The sequence below is a fragment of the Loxodonta africana genome, chromosome 19 (assembly GCF_030014295.1).
Source record: "Loxodonta africana isolate mLoxAfr1 chromosome 19, mLoxAfr1.hap2, whole genome shotgun sequence".
In the NCBI taxonomy this organism is placed as follows: Eukaryota; Metazoa; Chordata; class Mammalia; order Proboscidea; family Elephantidae; genus Loxodonta; species Loxodonta africana.
Window position 1 is genome coordinate 45900771 of NC_087360.1, and position 25037 is coordinate 45925807.

Consider the following 25037-nt stretch of genomic DNA (forward strand, 5'->3'; position numbering starts at 1 on the left):
ACAAGTATATTTGTGACAAGCTGGGAGCCCTGAGCATCAAAGGCAAGCTTAGACAACGAACTGAGGGGCAGGGGGAGGAAGGGGCCGTTCAGAAGTGGAGAAGAGTCACCGGACCTGAATCACGGAGAACCCTCAGGCACCATTCCCTGAGCGGTGGCGGTGGCGGGCTGGTACTAGCGTTCGGCTGCAGTTTCCTCAGGGAGAAGCAGCCAGCCACACAGTCACAAAGCCCACTCACACCTCCAGAACCTGAGGAGAACGGTGTGCTCTCGGCAAAAGCTAAGTACTTGTGTCTATTTTACTGCACCCACCCCCAAGCCAGCTTCAGCGGCTGCATCCCTAAGATAGATCCTAGTGAGCTCCTAGAGCCATCCTCACAGCCTTGGGGAAGGAAAAAATTTGCAACTAGGGGGAAAAGATAATTTGCTAGCTCTATTAACCGGGGGAGCTTAGGACAGAAGCGGCTCCTGTCCAGGCAAAAACCATCCGTGGACCTTCAGCACCTTTCCCTTCTGCATGGACCTGTGTGGGCCTATTTTGGGAGAATAGGCCCTTGCTGGCAGACTCCAACCATTTCAGCTGTGCGGTGGAGAGGTGGATGTATGACGTTTGACATTGCTTTGCCTATTAAACAAGTCCTCACCTACCCACAGCAGGTACCTAAGGACTGCTAGCTCCACTCAGGTCACTGAGCCATCCATGACAGGGGTCCAAAGATAACTAGTACCTCTCAGTCCTTACAACCAAAAACTTTGGGTGCTCACGGTCCCACTGCAGAACGCACCCACCAGCACACTCTAGGGAAGAGAGACACGTTTTCCTCATAGACACATGGGGGTCGGTTCTCAGCCCCCTGCCTTGTTCACAGCGTGACCCCCTGCTGCAATCAGATACCGGTAAATGCACTAATCATCCCTGCCCCCTAAGACTGTAGGACAGAGCCTGTACCACACACTTGATGATCACCTACCTGGAAACCTGAGCTGAATTCATACAAGAAAACTGAATGGGCTCCTAGACTGATATACCTGATAACAGCTCTAGCCAGCTGGGGACCGGACACCAGAGCGCCAAAGGTGAAAATAATCAAGCTAGCTCACTCAAGCAACCCATAGGGGTATGCCAAAACAAAACAAAGCAAGCAGCTACGACACAGTAAGCAAGCATAAACTAATACAATAACTTATAGATGGCTCAGAGACAACAGTCAATATCAAGTAACATAAAGAAACAGACCATGATCACCTCAGCAGGCTCTCATAACAAAGAATCCAGGGATCTTCCAGATGAAAGTGCATTCCTGGAATTACCAAATGCAGAATACAAAAGTTTGATACACAGAACCCTTCAAGACATCAGGAAGGAAATGAGGCAATACGCAGAACAAGCCAAGGAACACACAGATAAGGCAACTGACAAAATTAGAAACATTCAGGAACATAACGAAAAGTCTAATAAGCTGGAAAAATCCACAGACAGACAGCAATCAGAAATTCAGAAGATTAACAAAATTACAGAATTAGATAACTCAAAAGAAAGTCAGAGGAGCAGAACCGAGCAAGCAGAAGCTAGAATTTCTGAACTCGAAGATAAATCACTTGGCACTAATATATTTGAAGAAAAATCAGATAAAAGAATTTTAAAAAATGAAGAAACCTTAAGAATCATGTGGGACTATATCAAGACAAATAACCTACGAGCGACTGGAGTACCAGAACACGGAGGGATAAGAGAAAATACAGAGAAAATTGTTGAAGATTTGTTGGCAGAAAACTTCCCTGATATTGTGAAAGATAAGAAGATATCTATCCAAGATGCTCACTGAACTCCACATAAGGTGATCTTAAAAGAAAGTCACCAAGACATATTATAATCAAGCTTGCCAAAACCAAAGATAAAGAGACAATTATAAGAGCAGCGAGGGATAAATGAAAAGTCACCTACAAAGGAGAGCCAATAAAAATAAACTCGGACTACTTGGCAGAAACCATGCAGGCAAAAAGGCAATGGGATGACATATTTAAAAAATGGAAGGAGGCGGGGCCAAGATGGCTGACTAGGAGACGGTACCTCGGATCCCTCTTGCAACAAAGACTCGGAAAAACAAGTGAATCGATCACATACATGACAATCTACGAACGCTGAACAACAAACACAGATTTAAAGAGTTGACCTGAGTGACAGAGACAGAGAACGAACAACTACGGGGAAGCAGTGACTGTTTTCGGAGCCTGGAGCCAGCGTCCCAGTCAGGTAACCTTGGCGCCGGGCTTAGGACTGGGCGCAGGGGAGCTGAACACGACATCTGTGATGGCGCAAACACGGGGCGCAGCCCTACCCCCCTGAACTGACCCCGGGAGGGGGCCCAGCTGGTCCGCGCAGACGGCATGGTGACGCGGCTGGTGGGAGGAGAAGTCCCCAGGAGGCAGTGACTGGTTTTGGAGCCGGGAGTGCTGCGTCCCAGCCAGGGAACCTTGGCGCCGGGCTTAGGAATGGGCGCAGGGGAGCTGAACACGACATCTGTGATAGTGCAAAGACGGGGTGCAGCCCTAGCCCCCTGAACTGACCCCGGGAGGGGGCCCAGCTGGTCCGCAGGGGCGGCGCGGTGACGCGGCTGGTGGGACGAGGAGTCCCAGGGAGGCAGTGACTGATTTTGGAGCCGGGAGTGCAGCGTCCCAGCAGCGGAACCTTGACGCCGGGCTTTGGACTGGCAGCGGAGGATCTGACCGCGGCTTCAGCGGGCCAGACCCTCGGGGACAATCTCCAGACAGCCAGCACACATAGGCGACACGCCCCTCGGGAATCTCAGATAAAATAGTCATCCCAAGCAAGATAAGCAACTTTGGCTATATTCCCGGGTGCTACTCTCTGCTGTTTTTCTGAACCATCCCCTCCCCTTCCCGGGCGGCTTCATTAACATTGGAATTTCCTGAGCCAGAGGGAGAACAGCTCCGGCTCTGCGGCTTTGCTTCCCCCTCCCCCCCCCCTTTTTTTTTTTTGGTCTTTTCCTAACCCATTCTTCCGGCCTGAGAGAAGCAACCACAAAAAACCCACGGACCAAAAATACTTCCCTAATTGGACTAAAAACACAGAACCAGCTCCAGCCAAGCATATATGATCCAAATCTCGGGCTTTCATCATTACAGGGAACAAGGTGGCTGTGAAAATGCAAAGGCAGTTCTGATAGGGATCTGAATGCATTTTTTTTTAGCAGATTTACTGGAAAAACAAGTTCCCCAGGTCTGATATCTCTGCTTATTCAACAAAGCCCTAACTGACCCACAACAGGGAACTGAGGGCTGAAGCTCCCCCCAGACCACCTAGCCTCTTGCCTTAGGGGTCTAAGGAGGGTGACACCTACCAATCAGTAGAGGTACTTGCATTGGGGGCCTAAGGTACAGCTGCAGATCCCTCCCACCAAGGTGCTATAGGAATAGAGACACAGCTACCTCACTGACACTTGGGGGAAGCCTGTCAGCATCCTGCCCCCCCCCCCGGAGTGTGAACCCCAGCTGCTAATAGAATCTGGTGCACACAATTATCACCACTACTTCTCGAGGTGGATAGGTGTTAGGATGCAGCACACACTTGATGACCCAAAATCAGATTCTACTCAAGAATGGTGAATAGACTCAGGCATATATATCTGGCAACAGCCCAAATCAGCTGGCCATAAGTAAGTCAAGGGCTACAACAAACAAGACAGCACAATCTAGTAGCCCATCCACGTATGCTGAAAGAAAACAAAACAAGATAAGACTCAGTGAGCAAATATAGAATAAATCACTACTATATCTTTTTTTTTTTTTTTTAATCTTAGTGATGGCTCGGAGACAGCAGTCGATATCAAACCACATAAAGAAGCAGACCATGACAGCTTCTACAACCCCCCAAACAAAAGAATCAAAATGTTTCCCAAATGAAGATACAATCCTGGAATTATCAGATACAGAATATAAAAAACTAATTTACAGAATGCTTCAAGACATCAGGGATGACCTCTCAAATGAAATAAGGCCAACTGCAGAAAAAGCCAAGGAACACACTGATAAAGCAGTTGAAGAATTCAAAAAGATTATTCAAGAACATAGTGAAAAATTAATAAGTTGCAAGAATCCATAGAGAGACAGCATGCAGAAAACCAAAAGATTAACAATAAAATTACAGAATTAGACAATGCAATGCAATAGGAAGTCAGATGAGCAGACTCAAGCAATTAGAATGCAGAGTGGGAAATCTGGAGGACCAGGGAATTAACACCAACATAGCTGAAAAAAAAATCAGATAAAAGAATTTAAAAAATTGAAGAAACCCTAAGAATCATGTGGGACTCTATCAAGAAGGATAACTTGCATGTGATTGGAGTCCCAGAACAGGGAGGGAGGACAGAAAACACAGAGAAAATAGTTGAAGATCTGCTGACAGAAAATTTCCCTGACATCATGAAAGATGAAAGGATATCTATCCAAGATGTTCATCGAACCCCATTTAAGATTGATCCAAAAAGAAAAACACCAAGACATATTATCATCAAACTTGCCAAAACCAAAGATAAAGAGAAAATTTTAAAAGCAGCCAGGGATAAAAGAAAGGTCTCCTTCAAGCGAGAATCAATAAGAATAAGTTCAGACTACTCAGCAGAAACCATGCAGGCAAGAAGGCAATGGGATGACATATACAGAGCACTGAAGGAGAAAACCTGCCAGCCAAGGATCATATATCCAGCAAAACTCTCTCTGAAATATGAAGGTGAAATTAAGATATTTACAGATAAACACAAGCTTAGAGAATTTGCAAAAACCAAACCAAAGCTACGAGAAATACTAAAGGGAATTGTTTGGTCAGAAAACCAATAATACCAGATACCAGCACAACACAAGGTCACAGAACAGAACATCCTGATATCAACTCAAATAGGGAAATCACAAAAACAAATTAAGATCAATTAAAAAAAAATGCTCAAAAAAGGGAATCATTGAAGTCAATACGTAAAAGATCACAATAATCAAAAAGAGGGACTAAATACAGGTGGCACAGAACTGCCATATGGAGAGGGATACAAGGCGATATAGGACAATACAAGTTAGGTTTTTACTTAGAAAAATAGGGGTAAATATTACGGTAACCACAAAGAGGTGTAACAACTCCGTAACTCAAAACAAAAGCCAAGAAAAACGTAACGACTCAACAAACATAAAATCAAATACTATGAAAATGAGGATCTCACAACTTACAAAGAAAAACGTCTCAGCACAAAAAAGTAAGTGGAAACATGAAATTGTCAACAACACACATAAAAAGGCATCAAAATGACAACACTAAACACTTACTTATCTGTAATTATGCTGAATGTAAATGGACTAAATGCACCAATAAAGAGACAGAGAGTCTCGGACTGGATAAAAAAATGGAAGGAAAAAAACTGCCTACCAAGAATCATATCCAGCAAAACTGTCTCTTAAATATGAAGGTGAAATTAAGACATTTCCAGATAAACACAAGTTGAGGGAATTCATAAAAACCAAACCAAAATTACAAGAAACACTAAAGGGAGTTCTTTGGTTAGAAAATCAATAATATCAGGTATCAACCCAAGGCTGGAACGCTGGGCAGAGCAACCAGAAGTCATCCCAGACAGGGAAATCCAAAACAACAAAGCAAGATTAAAAAAAAAAAAAAAAAAGCCCAACACAGGGTAAAGGCAATGTTATTATATAAAAGAAGACAACATTAAAATAATAAAGAAGGACTAAGAAATGTAATCATATACCTTCCATCTGGAGAGGAAGATACGGCAATACAAAGATATAAAAGTTAGTTTTAAATTTAGAAAAATAGGCGTAAATGATAAGGTAACCACAAAGAAGACAAACTGTCATACTCATCAAAATAAAATACAAGGGGAAAATACAGACTCAGCAGAAACAAAATCAACGACAACAAATATGAGGAAAGGACAATATATAAAGATAATCTACTCAGCACATAAACACAAGTGGGAAAAAGAAACTCTGTCAACACACCAAAAAAGACATGAAAATGATAGCACTAAATTCATACCTATCCATAATTACCCTGAAAAAAATGGACTAAATGCACCAATAAAGAGACAGAGAGGGGCAGAATGGATTTAAAAAAAGTTCCGTCTATATGTTGCCTACAAGAGGCACACCTTAGACTTAGAGACACAAAAAACTAAAACTCAAAGGATGGAAAAAAATATGTCAAGCAAACAACAATGAAAAAAGAGCAGGAGTGGCGATATTAATTTCTGACAAAATGGACTTTAAAGTTGAATCCATCAGAAAGGATAAGGAAGGACACCATATAATACTTAAAGGGACAATACATCAAGAAGATATAACCATATTAAATATTTATGCACCCAATGACAGGGCTGCAAGACACATAAAACAAACTCTATCAGCATTGAAAAGTGAGACAGACAGCTCCACAATAATAGTAGGAGACTTCAACACACCACTTTTGGTGAAGCACAGGACATCCAGAAAGAAGATCAATGAACACACGAAGATCTACATGCCACAATCAACCAACTTGACCTCAGAGACATATACAGAACACTCCACCCAACAGCAACCAAGTATACTTTCTTTTCTAGTGCACATGGAACACTCTCTAGAATAGACCACATATTAGGTCATAAAGCAAGCCTTAGCAGAATCCAAAACATAGAAATATTACAAAGCATCTTCTCTGACCTTAAGGCCATAAAAGTGGAAATCAATAACAGGAAAAGAAATCAAACACTTGGAAACTGAACAATACCCTGCTCAAAAAAGACTGGATTATAAAAGACGTTAAGGATGGAATAAAGAAATTCAGAGAATCCAATGAGAATGAAAACAATTCCTATCACAATCTTTGGGACACAGCAAAAGCAGTGCTCAGAGGCCAATTTATATCAATAAATGCATACATCCAAAAAGAAGAAAGGGCCAAAATCAAAGAATTATCCTTACAAGTTGAACAAACAGAAAGAGAACAACAAAAGAAACCCTTAGGCACCAGAAGAAAACAAATAATAAAAATTAGAACAGAACTAAGTGAAAGAGAAAACAAAAAAAACAACTGAAAGAATTAACAAGACCAAAAGCTGGTACTTTGAAAAAATCAACAAAATTGATAAACCACTGGTCAAACTGACAAAACAAAAACAGGAGAGGATGCAAATAGCCCGAATAAGAAATGAGACGGGCAATATTAAAACAGACCCAACTAAAATTAAAAGAATCGTATCAAATTACTACGAAAAACTGTACTCTAGCAAATTTGAAAACCTAGAAGAAATGGATGAATTCCTAGAAACACACTACCTACCTAAACTAACACAAACAGAGATAGAACAACTAAATAGACCCATAACGATAGAAGAGATTGAAAAGGTAATCAAAAAACTCCCAGCAAAAAAAGCCCTGGCCTGGACGGCATCACTGCAGAGTTCTACCAAACTTTCAGCAGAGTTGACACCACTACCACTAAAGGTACTTCAGAGCATAGAAAAGGACAGAACACTACCAAACTCACTCTGTGAAGCCACCATATCCCTGATACCAAAACCGGGTAAAGACACCCCAAAAAAAGAAAATTACAGACCTATATCCCTCATGAACTTAGACACAAAAATCCTCAACAAAATTCTAGCCAATAGAATTTAACAACATATCAAAAAAATAATTCAGCCATGACCATGTGGGATTCATACCAGGTATGGGGGGATGATTCAACATTAGAAAAACAATTAATGTAATCCATCATATAGATAAAAGACAAGAATCACATGATGTTATTAACTGATACAGAAAAGGCATTTGACAAAGTTCAACACTCATTCAGAATAAAAACTCTCAGCAAAAAAGGAATCGAAAAAAAATTCCTCAACAGAATAAAAAGCATTTATACAAAGCCAATAGCCAACATCATCTTAAATGGGGAGAGAGCCTGAAAGCATTCCACTTGAGATCGGGAACCAGACAAGGACGCCCTTTATCACCACTCTTATTCAACATTGTGCTGGAGGTCCTAGCGAGAGTAATTAGGCTAGATAAAAGAAATAAAGGGCATCAGATTGGCAACGAAGAAGTAAAAGTATCTCCATTTGCAGATGACATGATCTTACACACAGAAAACCCTAAAGAACCCTCAAGAAAACTACTGAAACTAATAGAAGAGTTCAGCAGAGTATCGGGATACAAGATAAACATCAAAAATCAGTTGGATTCCTCTACATCAAGAAAAAGAACATCAAAGAGAAAATCACCAAATCAGTATCACTTACATACAGTAGCCCCCAAGAAGATAAAATACTTAGGAATAAATCTTACGAGAGATGTAAAAGATTTATACAAAGAAAACTACAAAACACCTCTGCAAGAAACCAAAAGAGACCTACATAAATGGAAAAACATACCTTGCTCATGGACAGGAAGACTAAACATTGTAAAAATGTCTATTCTAACAAAAGCCATCTATAGACTTAATGCAATTCCAATCCAAATTCCAACGACATTTTCTAATGAGATGGAGAAAAAAATCACCAACTTCATATGGAAGGGAAAGAGGCCCTGGATAAATAAGGCATTACTGAAAAAGAAGAACAAAGTGGAAAGCCTCACTCTATCTAATTTTAGAACCTATTATACCGCCACAGTCGTCAAAACATCCTGGTACTGATACAACAACAGATACATAGACCGATGGAACAGAATTGAGAATCCAGACATAAATCCATCCACATATGAGCAGCTGACATTTGACAAAGGACCAAAGTCAGTTAATTGGGGAAAAGACAGTCTTTTTAACAAATGGTGCTGGCATAACTGGATATCCATCTGCAAAAGAATGAAACAAGACCCACACCTCACACCATGCACAAAAACGAGCTCAAAATGGATCAAAGACCTAAATATAAAAACTAAAACAATAAGGATTGTAGAAGAAAAAATAGGGGCAGCGTTAGGAGCCCTAATACATGGCATAAACAATACATAAAACATTACTAACAATGCAGAAGAAAAACTAGATAACTGGGAGCTCCTAAAAATCAAACACCTATGCTCATCCAAACACTTCACCAAAAGAGTAAAAAGATTACCTAAAGACTGGGAAAAAGCTTTTAGCTATGACATTTCTGATCAGCACCTGATCTCTAAAATCTACATGATACTGCCAAAACTCAACTGCAAAAAGACAAATAACCCAATTAAAAAATGGGCAAAGGATATGAACAGGCACTTCGCTAAAGAAGACACTCAGGTAGCTAACAGATACATGAGGAAATGCTCACAATCATTAGCCATTAGAGAAATGCAAATCAAAACTACAATGAGATTCCATCTCACTCCAACAAGGCTGGCATTAACCCAAAAAACACAAAATAATAAATGTTGGAGAGTCTGTGGAGAGATTGGAACACTTATACAGGGCTGGTGGGAATGTAAAATGGTACCAACACTTTGGAAATCAATTTGGCGCTTCCTTAAAAAGCTAGACATAGAGCTACCATAAGATCCAGCAATCCCACTCCTTGGACTATATCCTAGAGAAATAAGAGCCTTTACACGAACAGATATATGCATACCCATGTTCACTGCAGCACTGTTTACAATAGCAAAAAGACGGAAGCATTGATAAAAAACTGATGAATCCGTGAAACACTTCATAACATGGACAAATCTGAAAAGCATTATGCTGAGTGAAATTAGTCAGTTTGTCGTGAGGAAGGGTTCACAATCGACTACTCCAAATGATCTGTGTCTTTCCACAATGTCTTTATTAGTTATTAGGTACAGAGGTTTCTTGGCTACCCTGGACGCCAGTGATCTCAATTCACCAGGGGAAAGGAGAGGGAAAGCACGCAAGCTTACAGCAAACGAGGATGGTGTTTGGGCCTTGTTGTTTTCTGGTCTAGGCCACTCTTAACCATGCCGTCGTCAATGGCTCGAATGTCAAATCAGCCTCAATCCCCGAGAATCTCTCACGGATTCCTGTCATGTCTCTTGAACACAAGGGCTTATTATCCCTTAGCTCTAAACGTATGGCCAAAGCAACATGCATCGGGTCAGGAGTGAACCAGGAGTAAGCCCAGGTGAGCTGCTGCAGCTCACTGCTTCCTAGCTCACTGAGTCTCGACCCTCAACGTATGACTGAGATAGCAGAGCAACAAGAAATGTGTGTTAGACTAGGAGGAAGATCGAGAGTAAGCCCGGGCAAGCTGCCACAGTCCACTTCTTCCTGACCTCCTGGACCCTAGTCCTCAACGTATGACCCAGATAGACAACATCTCTAGGACTTGGGAGTAAGCCCAGGCAAGCTGCTGCAGCCCACTGTTTCCCAGTCGGCAACGTATGACTGAGTTAGCAATGTCCCTGGGACTTGGGAGTAAGCCTGGGTGAGCTGCCACAGTCCACTGCTTCCCAGTCCACAATGTATGACCAAGGTCGCTCTGGTTATGACTCCAAGCAAAGCTGAGTCTTAGTGTCCCTTCTTTTATACACATTGGAGCTCTTTGAGCGCATTTGGTTGGTGTTGATAAGTCCTTGTTTATGACTTAGTTGGAGCTCTTTGAGCCCATTTGGTTGGTATTGTTAAGTCCTTGTTTGTGACTTAGTTGGTCCCGGTGTCTTCTGTTGATAAGGTTGTTTTTCTCCTCTAGGTTGCATCATCTTCTTTACCTCCTTTCTTCACATGCTGTTTGCTTGTACACTTGCTTTCAGCTAGCCTGCTCTCCACACAGTTGCAAAAGGTCACGTATTGTATGAGACAACTACTATAAGCACTTGAGAAATAAACAGAGAAGAAAATATTCTTTGATGGTTATGAGAGTGGGGAGGGAGGGAAGGTGTGAGATGGGTATTCACTAATTAAGATAGTAGGTAAGAACTACTTTAGGTGATGGGACAGACAACACACAATACAGGAGAGATCGGCACAACTGGACTAAACCAAAAGCAGTTTCCTGAATAAGCTGAATGCTTCGAAGGCCAGCATAGCAGGGGCGGGGGTTTTGGGGACCGTGGTTTCAGGGGACATCTAAGTCAACTGCCATAATAAAATCTATTAACAAAACATTCTGCATCCCACTTTGGAGAGTGGCATCTGGGTCTTAAACGTTAGCAAGCGGCCATCTATGAAGCATCAATTGGTCTCAACCCATTTGGATCAAAGGAGAATGAAGGACACCAAAGACACAAGATAATTATGAGCCCAAGAGACAGAAAGGACCACATGAACCAGAGACTACACCAGCCTGAGACCAGAAGAACTAGATGGTGCCTAGCCACAACTGACAACTTCCCTGACAGGGAACGCCAACAGAGAACCCCTGAGGGAGCAAGACAGCAGTGGGATGCAGACCCCAAATTCTCATAAGACCAGACTTAATGGTCTGACTGAGGCTAGAAGGACCCTGGCGGTCACGGCCCCCAGACCTTCTGTTGGCCCAGGACGGGAACCATTCCCGAAGCCAACTCTTCAGGCATGGATTGGACTGGACAATGGGTTGGAGAGGGATGCTGGTGAGTGACCTTCCTGGATCCGGTGGACGCTTGAGACTATGTTGGCATCTCCTGCCTGGAGGGGAGATGAGAGGGTGGAGGGGGTTAGAAGCTGGTGAAATGGACATGAAAACAGAGAGTGGAGGGAGGGGGTGGGCTGTCTCATTAGGGGAAGAGCAAGTGGGAGTATGTAGCCTGGTGGGGCAGTGGTTGAATGCTATGGTTGCTAGCCAAAAAGTTGGCAGTTTGAATCCACCAGGCGCTCCTTGGAAACTCCATGGGGCAGTTCTACTCTGTCCTATAGGGTCTATGAGTCAGAATCCACTCGATGGCAACAGGTTTGGTTTTTGGTTTAGCAAGGTGTGACAGACTGACTTGACTGATAAACTGTCACTGAAAGCACAATAAAAATTAAAAAAAAAAAAAAAGACAATAGATTGACTTATATTGACTGGTATTTTAAAGGCATGGTATTTTTTTTTTAATTATTTTAACCTTTCACTTGGCTCCCTAAAGCAATCTGAAACAAGTACTGGAACTCCCAAAAGGTAACTTTTCAGCCAGAGTCCACCCCCTGTAGAAAGCACCCGCTTGCGCAGGGCAAAAGCCGGCACCGAACAGGGCAGCGGCGCCAGGTCCTTACCTAGGCAGCGCCAGGGTCTCCTCGATGCTAACCAAGGCGGCGGCGATCGAGGGCAACACCAGCACTCCGTCCAAGCTGAACACTGCCGCACGCAGCGCCATAGCTGGTCTGCGTGGCTGCCTCGGACCTAGGGGTGTGCAGGAACCTTGGGATCGCGAGGCTGGACGCGACGCCGCCCGGGCCTCGAAACACGAGTCCGCCCCCGCCCCCGCCCCCCGCCGCCCCGCCCCCCGCCGCCCCGCCCCCGCCCCCCCCCCGCCCGCCGCCCCGCCCCCGCTCCCCGCCGCCCGCCGCCCCGCCCCCGCTTCGTGCTTGTGCCGGCGCTGGTAGTTTCTAGCCTAGGCCTCTGCCATTTCCTGATACCTGAACCGTAGGCTAGAATGAAACGCCTTCGGAGGCCTGAATGCCCAAACTCTCTCTGTGCACCCACAGGCCTGGAGAAAAAGGAGGCCTGAGTCTGGGGCAACAAACCCTTTAAGTGTGCGCATGGATGGTGTGTGTCTTTGCGTTGCCAAATGATTTTTCATTCAGTATTTGGATCTTTCTATGTTCGTTTTGATTGGCATATGCAATAAATTAATAGTTTTGCTACCCCTAGTCATGGATTGGAAACCCTGGTGGAGTAGTGGTTAAGTTCTATGGTGCTAACCAAAAGGTTGCCAGTTCAAATCTACTTGCAGTTCCTTAGAAACTTGGTGGGGCAGTTCTACTCTGTCCTGTAGGGTCGCTATGAGCCGAAATCAACTTGGGCAATGGGTTTGGTTTTGGTTTGGTTAGTCATGGATTGAATTGTGTCCCCCAAAAATATGTATCAATTTGGCTAGGCCGTGATTCCCAGTATTGTATGATTGTCCACCATTTTGTGATATTCTTGGGTGTTGTAAATCTTATCTCTATAATGTTAATGAGATGGGGTTAGTGGCAGTTAGGTTAAAGAGGCAGGACTCTATAAGATTAGATTGTGTTTTTAGGCAATCTCTTTTGAGATGTAAAAGAGACGCTAGCAGAGAACATGGGGACATCATACCACCAAGAAACAAGAGCCAGGAGAAAAGTGTGTTCTTTGGACTCCAGTCCCTGTACTGAGAAGTTCCTCCGCCAGGGGAAGATTGATGACAAGGACTTTCCCCCAGAGCCAAGAGAAAGAGAAAGCCTTCCCCTGAAGATGGCACACTGAATTCAAACTTCTAGTCTACTAGACTGTGAGAGAATAAACTTCTGTTTGTTGAACCATCCACTCATGGTATCTCTGTTATAGCAGCACTAGATGACTAAGACGCCCCACTGTTTTAGATTCAGTACATATAGTCACAGGTCCCTCATAATCCTGACCACTCTCCTCTAGTCACGCCCTTCTTTGTCAAAGCAAAATGTGTTTCTAGAATATAATGCTCTGGGTGTGGTGTGCCAACCCAGAATACTCTGATTAAATCTGAACTATTATTTACCCTTTGGACATTCTAATTGTAATAATGCCACCTAAAAATGTACAAACTTTGTTTTTTAATCATTGATTTTACACTGTTGGCTTATTTATACTTCTGGAAAAACTGAAACTTTGGTTAGGAGATCCTGGGCTGTGTTTGTGTAGTTAATTGTTGGATTCCTCACTCCTTTGTAGTGAAACTCCTAATTAAAACTTGTTTTTGGTCAAGTTGACTCAGGATAGAGAGAATGGAGACCTCCCTCTTGAATGTGTCATCTGTGAATTTATCCAAGATATACTCCACCATTTACCTGTAAGAATGTTGTGAGAGATTATCAAACACTTCTGAAATCGAGAGGCACTTGATCCACAACATTCTTCGGGTTTAGCAATCATCAATCCAATAAAAAATAGAAGTAAGTTTACTTTGCCTTAGTTTGTTCTTAGTGAACTGTGATGATGCTTGCTTCTATATATTTCCAAATTATTTGCTTCATAACCTCTTCTAGGATTGTGCCTAGGTAGTTATCTGTGATCTCTGAAACTTATCCCTAAAAAACATGAAGTACTCAACAATGTCAATTGTTGCAGAAGAGACTGAAGAAAGCCATTAGATTTTGGACTTTGATGACACTGGTGGTGAGACAGATAGGGTTAGCAGTAATGGCGGCTGAACAAAAGCGCTTTTAAATGATTATCATCTAGAAGTTGGGTAAACAGGAACCACACCCCGTCAACATGAGATGGAATTGGGGCAGCCCATGAATTACTATCTCCTTCTTAGTGTCTTTCTAGTCCCCTCCTCTTTTAGCAGGCTTCGTATGCACAGAGTGTGACTGCTGTTTGACCTTCCTTAGCCCTCCAAAGATGGCGATGGAGTGCCGAAGATCAAGTGCACATGTGCTATATGCCATGATAAGTGATGCCAAGAGCTGCTGAGAGGACTCCATCTTGAATGTCAGCAGGTTCCATCTTAGATTCCAGATGCGGTGCAACCTAATTAACATACACTGCCATTCTGACAAGTACCCGCCCCTTGAAAGAAGCCCACTAAATATTCATTACTCTGTTGTCTCCACCGAACCCATATAAGCCTTAGCCTTGCCTCCCTTTTCGAGTCAGTCTTTCGGAGAAGCTTAGATCTCGCCTGACTCCTTTTGCTTGAAAAAAAAAAGGCAAAATAAACCTTGCTGAAGATAAAGTTTGTGTTTCGTGTGTATTCTAACTCGAGAAGAGACAAGGATCCTTTGTGTCAGATTGGCAATTGGTAACAGTGGCCTGTTAAGACTACTCTGGGCTTGAAGACTGAAAGAGAGGTAAAGAAGTGAATACTATAAAGGTATTCTCTCAAGATGTTAGTGATCTCAAAAATAAAATTGAGTTAAAAAAAAAAAAAGCAAATTGCAGCATGATTTATACAGTATGAAACCTCTCAGATTTAAATCTCCACCTTAGATTTTCTCTTGGACTCCAGACTTCCATACCCACCTTCTTTTCAACAGCTCCTCTTAAACATTTAAAAAAAAAAAAAAAAAAGAACCAGCTGGTGTCAAGGAGATTATGACTCATGGTGACCCCATGTATTGCAAAGTAGAACTGCACTTCATAGGGTTTTCATGGTTGTGTCTTTTCAGAAGAAGATGAGCAGGTACCCCTGGGTGGGTTGAACCACCAACCTTTCCGTTAGTAGCCAAGTGCTTAACTGTTTGTGCCACCCAAGGACTCTGAATGTCTAATAGTCATCTTGAAGCTATAAACAGGTTCTTGTCAAGCAGACTAACAAATTGAAGTCAGCCAGACATAGGGTTGGAAGAACAGAAAGTTTTATTCAGAGTTTGCAAACTGGGAGACAAGAAGGGTCTCATGACCTAAGGCTACCAGCTCCCTGAACCAGGGCAGATTTGCTCCTTTTACAGGGAGTGACATACACATGCATGTATTACTGCAAATTGCGGGTTCAAGCCGCCTGCCACAAAGCCAATACTGACACAGGAGGAGGTAAGTAGCAAGGCTGTATTGGATACCGGTATTCAAGAGACAGAGGGGGTTAAATTTCTCCCAAAATCTGTCTACCCTAAAGGGTTGATGGGAGGGTTTTATATGGGGAAGATCGGGGTTACCTAATGTTTTGAGCACGTAGTCTACAGATGGTCTTATACATCACAAAGCAAGTACAAAAACTCTTTATTAAGCTAAAGATAAACATGTCACGCATCTGGACTCTAATTTATATATTTGTAACAGTTTGAAAAACTCACATAAGAATTTCTTGGCTAGTGGAGCTGTTTTGCCAAGTCTACTGTGGCTGAGATAGGGAGCAAGAAAGAAAGCCTTCTTGTTGGTTTGCAGGCTGAAGGCCATTTCTCAGGAGAAGAAAGAAACAAGAAAAGAGCCCAAGGCCACAGGAGCTGAGACAGCTCCACACCCCTTTGTAAGAGACTGGTGCAGCTGGTGAAAAAAAAATATTTAGAGATTACTTAGAGCATCATTATGGCGTTAGTCATGTCAAGCTCTCAAGCACCTAGTTTGAATTGGGGAAAACATGTTGTAAGGTATTACGGTGTTTGTTATGTTTAAGAGTGAAACAGGCTGCTCAGCTATATTTTGAACAGAGCCTGCACCATTTTCTAAGAACTAGAGATTAATCACGGTTTTTATACAGCTATACTAAAACAAATGAGAAAACATATTTTCTCTAATATTAAAACACTAAAGAAAATGCATTTTCGCTACTTCACATGAACAGCGAGGGGAGGATCTTTAGTCTTGCCATGCGTGCGTAGTCCGCATAATTTTAGTGAACGCGCTTTTGCACATGGCTGTAAAAATAATGCTGCATAGTCCGGAAAAAAAAAAAAAAAGACGGGAGCTCACTACTGCCACCCCAGGAAGGTCATATAGTGGGTAGATTCAGAGTCAGTGCACCTGTGCGCCTCGCCTGTGCCTCTCAGGCTCCTGCTGGGACAAGAGAAGAAACCTGGGGATTCAACCAATCATGGTGAAGCGCCATAAAAGTTGTAACAAAAATGTGGCAAGAGTAGGCTTCTCTGAAAAACATTATGGATGGTTAATAACCTTTTCATGACTACCTGCTTCAATCTTAAATTTATCATGACCAAAACAGAACACTTGTTTTGCAACCACCTCCCCCAGTCTGTTGCTCCCAGTGTGTTCCTCCTCTTACTAAACGGCACCCCCATTCAGGCAGTTGCTCAACCCAAAGACCTTGAAGCTACCACCTAACCCCTGCTCCCAGCTAAGCTGTGTGTCCTAGAATTCAGTTCCAGCGGTGGCCTATTAACTGGGGCAGCTTCTGGTTCAGTGGTGGTGTTTTCTGGGAAATCTTACTGAATGGTCCAGCATTAAACTCCCTCTTCCATTTCTTTCAAAGATTTTGTGGGCTTCTAATTACCTGTGTTAAATCTCTTTCTTTAAAATAGCTAGAGTGATTTCTCTTGCCCGCAGGTGAATCCTGACCCATGCTGTATCATCTGTGAGTGCGTATACATATTTGTAAAAGTAGCAGATGAAGAAGAAGGACACACAGCCCCACAGAGCTGGGTTTTATAAATTCCCTTTCTCAGAAGGAAAATGAGAAACATAGAAATACGAGACTCCACTCGAAGATGGGAATGATCTTTGATTAAGAGGGAGCAAAGCTATCTCAGGACCTTTTGTTTATTCAGGGGCAGTTAACTAGTGTATTGCCCTGATGGGGAACATTTTATGATACTTTGTTAATTATAGAACTTTTTGACTGAACTGCTTAGGCAAAGATTAAATGTCTCAATTGCAGTTTGCTGTGCTCAGCTTTTTCTCATGGTTACACTTTGCCTAGGTTTTCTGCCACCCAAGCAAGGTTCGGGAAGATAAGCACTCGCTCAGCTGCCTTATGGAGACTGGAAATCTTTGCAGTGCTAATCCTGACCCTTCTGTCTGCTCATTTTCATATTTATGAAATATGCTTTAGGGGATAACATGGAATCATAAAACATGGCTAATGTGGTAGTAAAAATTCATAAATTACACTTGACGTCAATCACAAGAAAATAAAGAATAAATATTTTATTGTGCTTTAGGTGAAGAGCAAAATAGTTGTCCATTCAACAGTTTGTACACAGAATGTTTCAAGACATTGGTCACAGTCCACTCAATGTGTCAGCTTTCTCCCCATTTCCTCTCTGGGTTCCCTGTTACCTTTCGTCTGGTTTTCCTAACACTTCCTACCTTCTCTTCTTTGCTTTTGGGCAGATTTTTGCCCTTTTGGGCTCATATAATTAACGTTCTAAGGAGCTGGTTCCTCTCGGGTGTTACTGTTTATTTTCTAGGCCTGGCTATCCTTTGGTTGAAAGGTGGTCCTTGGGAATGGCTTCGGGTCCATGTCAGAAGGTGACTTTGGGCCACAGTCTCGGGGGTTCCTCTAGTTTCTATCAGATCTATGGATTTGATTTTCGTTCTACATTTTTGTCCCGCTCTGCCTGGTCAGTCACTAAATTCATAATGAACATGTAGTGAACTCATTCGTTTTTGTTTTGGATTTCCTGCCACCACCACACCTTTCCCACCTTTGTTTCTGTGTTTGAGTCTGTTGTCGCAGACACTGGGTCAATCCATCTTGTTGAGGGTCTTCCTCTTTTTCACTGACCCTCCACTTTACCACACATGATGTCCTTCTCCAGGACACGCTCTGTGATCATCAAGGTTATGTGTCAACTTGGCTGGGCCATGATTCTCAGTGGTTTGAGAGTTATGATATAGTTTGGCAGTTATATGATGATGTGATCACTTTCATAACGAGATTTGATGTAATGTGATCACCTCCATGATGGGATCTGCTATGAGTAGTCAGTCAATTGAAAGGGATTTTCCTTGGGTGTGTGGCCTGCATCAAATATAAGTGGACTTTCTGGCAAGGCTCATGGGCTTGTGCTCGCTCCGAACCCTGCAGCTGGCTTCTGTTTGTCTGACCTCTGGTTCTTGGGACTTGAGCTAACAGCTTACCTGCTGTCTTGCCTGCCAATCTTGGGATTTGTCAGTCTTTGCAGCCTATGAGCAAGAGCCCTGCTGTCTGGTCTGGAGTCTTAAGAGCCTGTGAGTGGCCATCTAGGATACTACACTGGTCTCACCCCTTCAGGAGCAATGAAGAATGAAGAAAACTAAAGATACAAGGGAAAGATTAGTCCAAAGGACTAAAGGACCACATCTACCACAGCCTCCATCAGACTGAGTTTAGTACCACTAGATGGTGCCCAGCAACCACCACTGACTGCTCTGACAGGGATCACAATAGAGGGTCATGGACAGAGCTGGAGAAAAATGTAGAACAAAATTCGAACTCAAAGAGAAAGACCAGACTTGCTGGCCTGACAGAGACTGGAGAAACCCTGAGATTATGGCCCCCGAAAACCCTTTCAGCTCAGTAATAAAGTCACTCCTGAGGTTCACCATTCAGCCAAAAGTTGAACAGGCCCATGAAACTAAATGAGACTAAAGGGACACACCAGCCCTGGGGCAAGGACTAGAAGGCGGGGGGCGGGGGGGGGGTTGCGGACAGGAAAGCTGGTAATAGGGAACCCAAGGTTGAGAAGAGAGAGTGTTGACATGTCATGGGGTTGTTAATCAATGTCATAAAACAATATGTATAAAAAAAATTTTTTTTTTTTTTACTAACCGTTTAATGAGAAACTAGCTTGTTTTGTAAACCTTCATCTAAATTGCAATAATAATAAAAAAAAAAACCTGAAAATAATTAAATAAAGAGCCCTGCTGCCTGAACCTGCTGATCTCAGCTTCGCCAGCCCCTGCGGCTACGTGACTCAGGAGAAACCTCTATGCTGACCCACTGACTTGGAGTGTTCCAGACTCTACAACCGCATGAGCCATTTCCTTGATACAAACCTCTCTTTATATATATATACGCTTTACTGGTTTTGCTTCTCTAGAGAACCCAGCCTAAGACAACTATGATTATATTTCCTTTCCTGTATAGCTTTTTGTTTTTCCTCGAATTATTAATTGCCCATTTTTTTACTCCCATAATTTTATACACTTCTTTCCAGAAGCTCCATTGTATCGTCTGTAAAACCATTTATGTTCTTGAGCGTATGTTCTTCCTAGGAGCTCACACTTTCAGAGTTCTGTATTTTTCTCCAGTCTGGACTGTTTACTCTCTGGGTCTGCTGAAGAGTATCACCTGATTCTTTCCTCTCTTCACCACTCCTCTGAATTGCAACCCCATTTCCTGGAATCCATGACTTTTTCTATCTGGGTTTACTTTATTATTACTATTTTTTTTTTCCTGGTGTGTAGTCTCTAAGACAATGAATCTGAGAAGTTAACTATTTGGATCTTTACATGTCTGGAAAATATCTCTCTTCTACTGTCACATTGGCTGATAGATTGACTTGGTATTGAATTGTAAATTGAAAATAATTTCTGTCATAATTTTAAGATACCGTTGTTAGTTGTTCTTGAGAAGTCCAGTACAATTTTATTCCTTGTGCGTAATTTTCTTTTCCATTATATTTTTTCTCTTCCTCTTTCTAGAATTTCTGTTAGTCACTTGTTGAAACTCTTGGGTTGATCATCTCATTTTCTTTTCTTTTCTCTCTTATTTCTCATTTCTTTTTCTACTTTCTGGGAGATTTCCTTAATATTGTCTTCTAAACTTATTGAATGTTTTATTTTAGGTTATTACTTTCCAAAAACTCTCTTTTATTATCCAACTGTTCCTTTTTCATAGCAACCTGTTCTTGTTTTATGACCTCTTGTATTTGTGAGCACATGAGAGTGGTTGTCTGTTCATATGTTATAATGAGAAACTATAAAAGTTGATTGGAAGCTCTGTGTTTCTTCACTTTTGGGTGACTGGGACTAGAGCTTGCTGTTTCTTTGAGAGACCTCCCAAAATTTTAGTATGTAGAGATTTTTTTTCCATGGGGCTATTCAGTTTCTCTAAAGAATCCTCTGTTTTTCTACCTGAGGGTAAAATGCCCATCAGCAGGTAGGGCAAGATAAAAGCACTGGGGGCCCAATTGCTTTGTAGTCACACTTTCAATTGATACTTCCTTTTTGGTGCTAAATCTTACCCTCATTATCTGTGCCTGGAGCCCCAAGTCCATAACCTCTCCTGTTCACTTTCTTCTAAGAATAAACCCTGTTTCCTGTCTCAGGTGTACCTGGCTGCTAGAATTCTGAAGGTAGGCAGGTTTTCAACCTGTGTCATTTTCCTCCATGCCTTACCCCACCCTCTATCCTACCTGGTGCCTTCAACTTCTGAGCCTCTCCAGTGTTCTGTGGGATGAATATAGGCATCATTCTCTAGAACATTTCTCTTCCTCAGTGCTAAAAGAGTTAACTACTCTTCCCATCATCAAAGCTGCTGCTTCTTCCCCTGCAACATGTATTCAACCACTGTGTTCCATAATTTTTCCTCCTAATCACCTCTCACATTCACCCGCTTTTCTCTTTCACTTCCACAATTGAAATCCCTGTTTTCTCTTGACTGGTTGACTCCAGCAGCCTCCTTCTGACAGCCTCTTTATCTTCTTGTGTATTTCTCTCCTTCAATCACTTCTGCACCCTGCAGGCACACAAATCTGATGATCTCATTCCACTGCCAAAAACTTCCATTAAAGTGTGGACTTCAGAAAAAATTTAAACTCTCAAGCCTGGCATACAGGCCTTCATAGTCGGGCTTCCACTTACCTTTTCAGCCTTTTCCTTCCTTCTACTCCCCATTCTGCTTTTCTCCCATTTGAATCATCCATTTCCTGTCATGCTGAACTATTTCTGTTCCTCTCTTAGGCCATGCTCTGTCTTACTCCCAGGCCTTTGCATATTCTGTTGTTTTTTGCCATTCCTACAAACCTCAGTTTGCATGTTACTTTATCTGAACAGACCTCCCCAGCCCCCGAGACTAGTTTATGCTCCCATACTACCCACTGCCTATTCCTAAATTAGTGCTTCTCGTACTTGGAATTACCTGTTTACTTGTCTCTGTTAAATTACAAGCTCCTTCAGAGCATGACCAGTGGCTGGATCACTACTGAATCACCAGGCCCTAGCACAGTGCCTGGCACACAGTGTTGTTAGTTGCCATCAAATCGGCCCCGACTCATAGTGACCTTTTGTATATCAGAACGGAACATTGCCTGGTTCTGTGCCATCTTCGTGATTGTTGGCATGTTTGAGCCCATCGTTGTGGCCATTGTGTCAATCCATCTCTCTGAGGGTTTCCCCTTGTTTTTGCTGACTTTCTACTTTCAAACATGATGTCCTTTCTAGTGATCGGACTTTTCTGATGATGTATCCAAAGTAAGCAAACTGAAATCTTGCCACCCTCATTTCTAAGGAGCATTCCGGTCGTTTTTTTTTTTTTTTTTTTTAAGCCTGGTTTGTTTGTTCTGGGAATTTATATTCAATGTTCTTTGCCAATACACTCAATAAACATTTGTCGAACAAATGAATCTATGAAATAAATGATTAGATTCCCATGCTCAGATGAAGAAAGTGAGGCTTGGAGAGGTCAAGTAAATTATTTAAGGTCACACAGCTAAGAAGTGGCTGAGCCAGGATTTGAATCAAGGTCTTTCTGGCTCCAAAGCCTAGAAGCCCTTGTTTGATGATGAGGGTGCCTCATCTTTCAAGCTGCATTTGCTTTCCTAGTCTCTGCCCTTTGGCTCAGAGGTGTTGACTTTGGCCCCCCCAGCCCAGTAGAGGTTAAATTCCCAGTGCTCTTGAGGAAGTTTTACTGTCACCATTTATCTCCCTATGGTCCTGTCACAGCCTGCCAAGGTCCTGCAGTAGGTTCCTGACAGCCAAGTGTCCGTAATAAAAGACTCAAGCCTTAGACGGAGGGAGGTAAGAGCCATCCTCTTTCGTAGCAAGCTCTTTAGATCTGCCCCTCCTTCCCTTCCCCTCCCCCTTCCTAATCCGCGGCAGAGCACTCATTTTTCTCTGTTTTGTAGCACCCAAGAAACACAGAAGGTAGGGATTCCTGTGGAGGGTGCAGGGTGTTTCCGCAGGGGTGGAAGTGTGAGGGAGGTAGCTTATTGGTGCTTTTGCTAATTGCTGCCTTAATGAGATGAGGCGTGACTTTCATTTTGGCCAGGTTCACAGGGTGCTGCCCTCTGGGGAGAAGTCATGGCTGAAAATTTACTTTGCAGCTTTTGAAGCAAACATCTACTCGAAAACATGATGTAACCAAGGATGATTGGATTACCCTGTGGAGTGTTGGCTGCAAGGGCTGCCCTTCCCCTGTTGCCGCTCTTCCTCCTTCAGAAGAGAGACAAGAACACTCATTTCAAGACAAGAATGATGCTTCTGAAAGGAGTCGGCCCAGTATCTTCTGGCTGTGTGTGTGTGTGTGTGTGTGTGTGTGTGTGTGTAAGAGAGAGACACAGAGAAACAGATGGAACCATGAGATAAACACCATGCAGGTGCTCTGTAAATGCTTTTAACAACAATCACTGAGGCTGGAACCACAACTTGTTCAGGAAGCTTCCCTGCAGCCCAGCCCAGCCCAGGTCTTTAGTATTGACCCTAAGGAAGGTAAGAAGGGAGTGAGGGGCGACATGGACCAATATTTATTTTGCTGTCCATAATGTCTCACTCTCTGAGGGATCAGCACTGAGCCCAGGATCTGTGAAGAGAACATTACCTTTTCATGTCCATACTTCTCTCTCGCTTTCCTCTTTCACTCCGTTTCCTTTTGCTTCAGTTCCTTCCTGATTTTCCTCTTTCACCTTTTGCCTTACCTTCTGCTTCCTCTTTCCTTCTCCTTCTCACCTTAATCTAGTAATGTTGTTGTTGTTAGCTGCCTTCGAGTCAGCTCCCAACTCATGGTGACCCCATGCAAAACAGAATAAAACACTGGCTAGTCCTGCCATCCCCATGATCAACTTCAGTATCAGACTATTGTGATCCACAGGGTTTTTGCTGACTGATTTTCAGAAGTAGGCTGCCAGGCCTTTCTTCCTAGTCCATCTTGATTTAGAAGTTCTGCTGAAACTTTTTCAGCATCATAGCAACATGCAAGACTCCACTGACATGAGGTGTATTGGCTAAGAATCAAACTCGGTCTTCCTTATGGAAGGTGAGAATTCTACCACTGAACCACCAACGACCTAAGGTGATAATAGCTAACACTTATTTATCCATTTTTAGATGCCAGCCCTTCTTTTTCCTAAACACACTATATGTGCTGTCTCATTTAATTAAAACTATTTCCTTTAAATTATGTTTTTTACCAAGTAATCCTTGTTCATTGTAGAAAAGTTAGGAAGTACAAGTTTTATTAAAATAAATTATATATGCAAAATACCTATAATAATCACATTGTTGACATCTTGTTGTACATTCTTCTAGATTTCTCTCAAAGAATGAATCCTTCAGAATCTGCTAGGAGATTCTTTGGAAGTCAGGAGACCTGGGTTGCAGCTGAAGCTCTACCATGAGTGAGCTATGTGACCTCCTATCTGGATCTCAGTTTCCCAGGCTGTACCTGCGTGCAACCTAGGACCAGACATGTCTGTGCCAGCTGATAACCATGCCCTGGAGGTTGAGAGACCAGATTTTTTCTCATGGAAACCCAAGTTTGTTGGGTTTAGATACCATTCCAAGACTCAGACCTTGATTCTCCATCTATCTGCTCACCCCTACACATCCTCTTGAACCAGAGACAAATGGCCTCACCCTTGACTTCTCAGCTTTCGCTCTTTCTGCCAACATGTTGGAAATTGCAGAGCTCCCGTGTTCCCTCCACCTGCACTAACAAACACAAAGTGCTGCCCCAAGCACTATTTCCCAAGCTCCAAATATCCTCAGCCAGGCACGGGTGCTGCAGAATATTGTTCTAAGGTGCTTCCTAGGCATGCCTCCTTGCTCCTGTGATGCACCTGGCATTGCTGTGGGTATGGGAGGTTTCTAGCCTGCTATGCTAGGCCTTTGTGGCTCAGGGCAGTTTTTTCCCCTAGAGCATCATGGCCAAGTTTCCACGGCCCTGTGCCCAGGGATCTTGGGCCAGCACTGTGGCTGTGGGCAGCTTTCAGATCTATGTGGGTTCTCAACAGAAAGGGCCTTCAAGTAGGTGCCAGCTGGACTCCAGGCCCCAGCTTTACTTCCTGGTAGAGCCTGAGGAGGAAGAGCTGCCAGTGTGAAAAACACTCTCTGTTTGGGAGCTGGTTGGTGGGAATGAGAAACAAGAGGGCGGGAGGACAGGCAGGTCCAAGCGTTTGTCCAGGCTTAGAAGAGAGAGTGGGCAATGATAAGGTACAGCCTTTTCCACCCAAGAAGAAGGCCTTGACAGAGACACAGGAAGAAAAGCTGGTTGAACTGGAATGGAAAACAGTGTTTCTCAAGCTTTCCTTTGCTCCCTCCTCCTCAGCTCACTGAACCTGAATCAGGCCAAACACCCAGCTCCCTGCTGCCAGACACAGCTGCATTGTTTAAA

The 25037-nt window shown here is 43.0% G+C and overlaps 1 protein-coding gene across 4 annotated transcripts in view; it reads right to left on the bottom strand.

The window, feature by feature from the left end:
* Positions 1 to 12328, bottom strand: part of EPHX2 (epoxide hydrolase 2) — a 76444-nt gene extending 64116 nt beyond the window's left edge. For all 4 annotated transcript variants that reach the window (XR_010318626.1, XM_003412363.4, XM_064272655.1 and 1 more), the window contains exon 1: positions 12160 to 12328. Coding sequence is in view for 3 of the 4 variants with exons in the window: in XM_003412363.4 (XP_003412411.1) it covers positions 12160 to 12260 (101 nt within the window). In the remaining variant the exon portion in view is untranslated. The remainder of the gene's footprint in view (positions 1 to 12159) is intronic.
* Between the last annotated feature and the right edge of the window lie 12709 nt (positions 12329 to 25037).